Source organism: Manihot esculenta, chromosome 7 (genome assembly GCF_001659605.2).
Source record: "Manihot esculenta cultivar AM560-2 chromosome 7, M.esculenta_v8, whole genome shotgun sequence".
Classification (NCBI taxonomy): domain Eukaryota; kingdom Viridiplantae; phylum Streptophyta; class Magnoliopsida; order Malpighiales; family Euphorbiaceae; genus Manihot; species Manihot esculenta.
The window spans coordinates 29310262-29317985 of record NC_035167.2 but is presented as its reverse complement, the minus strand read 5'-3'; the positions used below and the strand labels follow the sequence as shown (position 1 = coordinate 29317985).

Genomic DNA, 7724 nt, shown 5'->3' with positions numbered 1-7724 from the left:
TCACTCAAGGCTAAAGATAAGTTGTGCTTCATTGACAAAAAGATACAAACTCCATATCTAGAAATTGAGAAATATAAAATGTGGTGAAAGACTGATAGTATGGTAATTTCTTGAATCTTAAATTCTTTATCAAGAGAACTTACTTGCTCTTTTATATACACACCATCTACAAAAATCTTATGGGAATAAATCAAAAGTAGATTTGGACCATAGAACATGACATTATTTTTTCAAATTAAGAGGGAAATTAATTCTTTCACCTAAATAGGGATGACTGTAACTGTATATTTTAACAATTTAGAAAGATTGTAGGATGAAATGAGTTATTTAAGAGTATCACCGGTGTATGTTTGTGAATCTGCTAAGATAAAGTCATTCAGTTCTTAACGAGTTTCAGTGAATTATATGGTCATGTGAAGGACCAAATTTTATTATGGAGTATTTACCCGACATCATTAGAGCATACTTCATGATCCCAAGTGGAAAAAAATATAGAGAAGTTCACACTGTAGGAAACAATCATGATTTTAAGCAGTACTACCATGAATGTAAAAGGGCCTAAAAGTAACTCACAATTCAGAAAAGGGGAATTCTCAAGAAGGAAAAAAGAAAACAAGTTCTTTACCCATCATCATAATGCAGGACACACAAAAAAGACACTTGTTTCAAGCTCCATTGATATCTTGAATGATTTAAAGATTTCAAGCTCCATTGTTATCTTGAATGGTTTAAAGATTTCAAGCTCTATTAGTATCCTGAATTTTTTTTCATAGGTATCCTGAATTTTTTTAAAAAATATTTTTTATAAAAATTTTTTTAATGAAATAATTTATTTTTTATTATTTAATTTTAATTTTAAAATAAAATTTATTAACAAATTTATATATAAAAAACCTTAATAAAATTATTTAGGTGAAAAAAATAATTTTTTCTTATTGAAAAAATCATTTTTACTTTTTTTTAATTAAAAAATATTTTCTATTTAAACACCAAAAAGTACCTATAAAACAAACAAAACAAATAATTAAGTTCTATATCAATTTAATTTAAAAAATGATGTTAATTTTATTTGCATAATACACTTATTCAAATAAGAATAATATGCACATGTTTGCAAAATTTTAGAAGTTATATTATAATTTATTATTAATTTTTTTTAAATTCAATTTAATAATTTCACCACAATTATCACAAATCAAAAGACTTTGTTACATTATATAAGATTTAAAATTTTGCCTACAAATATTATCCTAAATATTATAATTTTTTTTTTATTCTTACTAATTTCTTCTAATTTATTAGATAAAAAGTTTAAATATTTGCTTTTTAGATAATTTATTAGATAAACAGATGACCCGGGTCCAGATCCGAGAAGCTGCAACAGCTTGCCGAGAGAACGCCTAGAGGCTTAACCAAACTCCGACCTCCATAACAATAGCCACTCTGGCCAAAAGACAAACTGAACCGCAAGGAGAGGAGATAACTCAGGCAAACTGAGCAGACTATCAGAAGGAGAGGACCCATAAAGCAGCAACAGCCTCTCTTCCCAAACAGGGAACCTCAACCATCTTTGTTTCTTGTCCAAGAAAGAGAAAGTATTTGTAAGCACCTGCAGGCCCAGATCTGGAAGAAATAGTAGAGAAACTAGCCAACATTGAAAGGAAAACAAATTTCTTCAATCTTGCCAAACCACCACTGCTACAACCGGGAAAGGCAGCCACCGAAGCTCGAGACTTGGGAGGGAAGAGACGTTGTTCGTTGCCCTCCTAGCACCCGAAAAAAAAAAATCATCAACCACCGATTTGGGGCCACCCCACTTGCAACAACGAACAAACACACAAACAAGGGACACAAGGCAGGAAAGAGTCTTCTACACACAAATTCACCACAGCGAAAACCTCCAAACAAATAAAAAAACTAATACAAAAATATATACACCTCACTCGGGAGGGGTAGAAGACAGCCCACACTCGGGCAAGGACGGGAAGGCTGCCCTTGCCCGTGCAAGGACGGTCGCAAATCCGACAAGGAAGAGGCTTACTGCCTCAGGAAGAGAGGAAAAAAAACAGAGAGAAACTCTCTCCAAACGACTTAGGGGGTCACAGGTGCTGCTTCAAAGCCTGGAAAAGCAGGAAGCTAACAGAAAACAAAAAAGTAAACCTCATTTGATCTTTGGATTGTTTTTAAAATTTGTTTATTTGATTGAGAATATAAAGATTTCATGGGAAAGTCTAGACTGTTTGTCTAAAATTCTCTTGAACTTTTGGTGTGATTTTTTAAAATTATTAGGGCTATAAAATATTAAAATTACATAGTAGAATGTGCAACAAAATGAAGAATATTGCAAGAAATAATACAAAAGCCATTCCATATCACTAGTGATGATCATAATCTAAAAATAGATTACATGGCTTAAAATTCACAAATTGCTACTACCTGCTGAATAATTCTCATATCTAATTACATTTCTCCAGGAAGCATTGTGTCTCCTGGCAGATCACAGAAACCTGCACCCTGAAGAGGGCAAAAATGCAGTTTTTAAGTTATTAATCTTGACAGACGGAAAAAATTACTATTTGATCTCTATTGTATATAAAAACTCACTGATTAGTCTTTTAATTTTGAAAATACATTAAAATACATTTTAAAACGTCTAGTCATTAGTCTCTACAGATTGTAAAAAAATATGAAATGCTCTCAATATAAAAGTTAATTAATGAGTTTTCTATACTGTAAAGATTAAATAGTAAAACACTTGACAACTAAAGTTAACTGAATGATTAATTAGTAAATTTTTTTTAAAAAAAATCTCAAAATAGAGGGATCAAATAATGAGTTTTCCTGTACCATAAGATCTAAATAGTAAATTTCCCTTCAATATATTTCTGCTCGGGCCAGGAGATGATGAGAACATGACATTTACCTCTCCAATAAGGTGGGCTACACACCTCTTCTCAGCTAGCAACTCAGCTTCTGTCTGACATTTCACACAAGCAGCAAATCATTTGTCAATTCTGGGCCATACATGTATCTAAGTTGAAATTTTGCGGAATTTGAGTCATTTCATGAGAAATTTCAGTGTTTGTTTGGCCGTTACAAGCCATACATTGGTGCATATACATCAATCTTTTGAGTTGATCATTCAGGTTGAAATTTAGAGAAAATTACTATTTAGTTCTTAAATTATAATAAAATTAATAACTTGATCCTCAAAGAATATATTAGTTAGTCTCAGAAATTTTGATTTGTCATCTACTTTTGTCTCTGTTTTTCTCCGACTTATGCCATTAATAATACACACTTTCAGTCTAATTTTTTGCTATTATAAAAGTTTTGATCTCTAAGGCTTTACCAGTATTTCCAGTTTTGTCACTCAATAATAATCTTTTATTCCTTTGACTAATGGTCAGATTGACAAATATCAACATAGGGACTAAATAATTAACAAAATCAAATGTGATGGACTAAACCATGTATTTGGAGAGTACAATAATCAATTTTACCATAATCGAGGGAGTAATAGTAATTTACACTAGAATTCAATTCAACATTTGAAATCACTCTCTAAAATGTTAAAAATTAAAGAATTATTTTTTCAATTCCATATGCTCAGATACATACCTTCCTTATTTTCTTTAGAAGGTAATCGTCAAATACGACATCTTTGACGAGTTCATAATCACCATCTCCCTGCCAATTAGGAATTATTTTTTTCGGAGTTGGTCCATGGAATATCCAAATGAACAAATAAACACTGCTAAAAGAAAAAAGAAATTGTAATGAGAGAAAACTTACTTTTGATCTGCAAGGCATGCTGAAAACTAAATCCTCTGCAATGCCATAAGGATTCCCAGTAGTGTAAACCTGGATTTGCATTTAACCTATGAGACTAACAAACGGAGCAAATTTTAACAAATCAAAATGTTCATCATTGTTTAATAACACTGGAATCTTTGCTGATCTTAGTTGCAGAGAACACCGTGATTATCCTAATAGGATACATCCAGAATTTTCTTCCAAGTGTGTTTATAGCATACTATGTGATTTCAAATGTTGAATTGAATTCTTAGTTGCATTGAATTCTTTAATTTGGAAACGAACTTACTCCAGAGGAAAACCAGTCACCCTCAGGCGTGGGGGTTACTAGAGACTTTATAGCATCAACGACGGACACAGCAGTAGATGCAGCTGATGATCGCCCCCATTTCTGAATAAGCACTCCACCTCTCTACAAATACAAGGTTAAGTATGTTTCATACATTTGAAGTTGATTAGTTAAATAAAATATCAACTTCTTTTGATGCATTTATGAAATTTACCTTCTGAATTTTCTCAGTGAACTCTTCTTCTAGCCATTTGTGATCTTTGATAACCTCTTTTACAGGTAAACCATTTATTCTAGCATTCAGAAAATCTGGAACCTGTAGAAAATCGTCAGAATTTTGAGAGAGAAGTTCAGGAGAATTTAATCTACAGATACTCTTCCAACAGAATACCACACCTGAGTGGTTGAGTGATTTCCCCAGATAGTCATGTTCGACACTTTATCATAAAAAACACCTGCTTTCAAGGCAAGCTAAACCAACAACTATCAAGTTAAAGTATTGGCTTCTTGTCACAATATTATTTATTATGGCTCAATGAGAAGCAAAATTGAAGAGATTTATCACCTGGCATTTTGCCCTATTCTCATCTAGCCTAGTCAAAGCATGAAAATTTTTTGCAGGTATATTTGGAGCATTTTTCAAACAAATTAAAGAACTGCACGACAAACGAATAAGATCCTAATGAGCCTCCTCAAAGGAATTGCATAAGCTAGGTTTCAGGCAAAAACAGTTTATGAAAGTTGACAATAACTTATAATCCTTACTTGGTGTTACAAGGGTTGCCCACGACTATCACCTTGACGTTGCGAGATGCAACAGCATTTAGAGCTTTTCCCTATTACATTTAGAAACAAGACTACAATTCACTCTCAAATGGATAAAATTAGATAATGAGATGGGACTATGAATGTTACCTGCTCAGCAAAAATCTGCCCGTTGATATCTAGTAAGTTGGATCGTTCCATGCCAGGCCCTCGGGGCTTTGCTCCAACCAACAAAGCCCATTCAACATCTTCAAACACTTCATAAGGATTTACTCCAATGCTCACCTCCCTCAACAAAGGATACAAGGAATCCTCAAGTTCCATTGCAACTCCTGAATCCATAATGATTTTGAAGAGTAGGGAGAAATCTGAGTTTTTTACTCTGAAAAAATATTAAACTTTTCAACTTGAAGACAATGCATCATTGATTACTCTAAAAGAGGGGCTTTTTTTCTAGAAAAAAAAAATTGAATATTCCTATGATATGTAAGATGTTAAATTGCTTGTAATCAATTCAATTTCTTAACTAAGAAATTTCCAAATTCAATGCAATAGAAGTTAACCACTTCAAGATTTGCCGATAATGAATTTTGTACAAGGTTAAAAAATATAGGATAACAGAGTTGTTAAAACAAATGCAAAATACTAGGCACACACTCTCGATCACAATATTAGAAAAAGAGAAAAGACACGAGAAATTTAATGTGATATGATGAATCTCAATCATAGAAAAATAGAAAAAAGAAAAGACACAAGAAATTTAATGTGATTTGATGCTCTTACAACCCTAACCCTAACTCAATGTATTTCTCGAAATCTCACATCATACAGGGCAAGGAAAAAAAAAAATATTCATACCCTCCAGCACTGATTCCCATTTTCTATACAATTGGGGTTGAAACACGGAACTTTTCGGGACAAATCACAATTCAGCCCATAAGAAAACATAACCAGAATTCAAGCCACATAATTAACAAAAGTGAATAGAAACAAATATTCTTAGTTGTAAATATAGTTAAATGCAACCTGGGTTTTGAATTAGAATTACACTTATCTTACTTATGGATAGGTTTCATAACCAGCTTAAATATGTATTTATTTCAATCATTTTTGTTTTCATCTCTCCATGTAAAGCTCCATGAACACTTCTTAATTTGGGAAAGCTGCATTAGTATGTCTATTAGATTAACTGCTACTTGCCAATGGGAATATTACATCAATTAAATTCAAAACATATACCTTCAAGAGCTTGAAATGATCTTTCAGATCCCAATAGTTTTAATGCAATTGGCTGATCTGGGCCAAAAACCTCCCCAGATGCAAGCTGCAAGAATAACACAAGTTTACTGATCTAAACAGTTACAAATACAGCAGTTCTCATTGATAAATAACAATAACATTTGTATTGACAATTCAAAAAAGAATAATAATAAGAGAAGGATGGACATCCTAGCATGTTCTGAACACAAGAGCTTTACTGAATTAGAAAAAAGAAGACCTTACTTTAAAGAGTAGGTGATTAGATATCATCCCAGCAGCACCAGAAACTGCTATCTTAATTAGTTTCTTCCATGATTTTGTCTCCTGTTCCTGTGACCTCGTTCAAACCAAGAAAAAAAAAGTGATTTACCATAAAAAGAGTGAAAGAATTATATGGGATTGTTAGACATGACAATTTAGGAGGCAGACAATTAAGGAAAATAGAAATTTCCCATTATATGAAATATCAGAAGAACAGAATATTATCAACTAAAGCAACCAATAAAATCTATAAAATTGAAACAGGGATGATTTTTTGATATTATAGAATAAAGGGTATGAGGTACATACAGATTTGAGATCATATGTTAGGCAGAAAACACCAAAGCAATCAGACTTTTCCTTGGGCTGTCGGGTCTGTACTGAAACTGGGGCTTGAACTTGACTGCAAAACAACATTTAAATAAATAAATTGCTTATATCTTGGCCAAGAATAGAATTATTAAAAAAAAACTCACTTTACAGAGCAAGTGATGACAGTGTTTCGAGGTCGAAAGGAGCGGCGGAAGGGAAGAGAGAGATGGGTAGAAGAAAGCGAGAGCTGGGAAAAAGAGCGGAGATGAGAGGCGGTGTGGGTGTATGCAGGTGTAGGAGATGTTAGCTCTGCCACCGCCATGGCAGCAGATGCATGCAACTACTTGGTACTCACGCAAGAGCGAGAGAGAGAGAGAGACCTAATTATTACCAAGCTGTGACGAAGATAAAGAAAGGGCAGCAAAAGAGAAGAACGAAGGTCTTCTGGTTAAAGCAGAAGACGAAGTGCTGGCCATGGAGGGAGAGGTGTGGAGAGCAGAGGACTCGTTTCAAATAATACTATTTTAAGGCTACACCGTAAGATACGTGTCAATTTTATATGAACCATATAATCTATTTCTCTACCATTTCATATACCTTAAAGCCTCTGTTTGCTTTCTGAACTTTTTTTTTATTATTATTATTCATTTTATAGTGGTACGGAATATACAGGAAAGTTACTAAACGAAGATTGATATTTAAAAAAATAAAAATTTTAAAAGGGAAATATATTATATAAATTTTAAGAATTTTACTAATTTCATTGAACTATTTTTTCTTTTTTAATACTGCAATTAAATGGTGGAAGAGAAATTATTTTCTTTAATAAAATATACTTCAGAAAAATTTTCTTTTATATACCATCTTTGGTGGGTTTGTTGATATATATTTTTTTTCTTTTGAAATGGAAATAGGAAATTTGAAAGATTAATAATGAGATCTCTTAAATTTATTTAAATATATCTATCACCAAATTAAGTGTGTGAATCACAAATTTTTATTTTTTATTTTAAAAAATTAA

General features: G+C 32.4%; 1 protein-coding gene across 2 annotated transcripts; it reads right to left on the bottom strand.

Annotated features, from left to right (window-relative positions):
• Window positions 1-983: 983 nt before the first annotated feature.
• Window positions 984-7232, bottom strand: LOC110619296 (malate dehydrogenase [NADP], chloroplastic). Of its 2 annotated transcripts, XM_021762649.2 has the most exons (15): window positions 6868-7232; window positions 6701-6794; window positions 6374-6460; window positions 6110-6194; window positions 5021-5202; window positions 4871-4941; window positions 4671-4761; window positions 4502-4576; window positions 4320-4421; window positions 4106-4228; window positions 3796-3864; window positions 3622-3690; window positions 2924-2977; window positions 2437-2514; window positions 984-1000 (listed from the first exon to the last, which is right to left on the bottom strand). In XM_021762649.2, the coding sequence occupies exons 1-14, from the start codon at window positions 7023-7025 to the stop codon at window positions 2461-2463; spliced, it is 1314 nt and encodes a 437-aa protein (XP_021618341.1). In that variant the 5' UTR covers window positions 7026-7232; the 3' UTR covers window positions 984-1000; window positions 2437-2460. The 2 variants fall into 2 exon arrangements, with proteins under 2 accessions (XP_021618341.1, XP_021618339.1); XM_021762647.2 differs by lacking the exon at window positions 984-1000 and having other exon boundaries at window positions 2321-2514.
• Window positions 7233-7724: the final 492 nt, after the last annotated feature.

Excerpts from the sequence above, each read along its gene's own strand:
- LOC110619296 (XM_021762649.2), bottom strand. The coding sequence starts at position 7,025 with ATGGCGGTGGCAGAGCTAACATCTCCTACACCTGCATACACCCACACC. Across the intron at positions 4,762-4,870 it reads GGCAACCCTTGTAACACCAA|TTCTTTAATTTGTTTGAAAA; the intron begins GTAAGGATTATA and ends TTTGTCGTGCAG. Across the intron at positions 2,515-2,923 it reads TAGCCCACCTTATTGGAGAG|GGTGCAGGTTTCTGTGATCT; the intron begins GTAAATGTCATG and ends TGCCCTCTTCAG.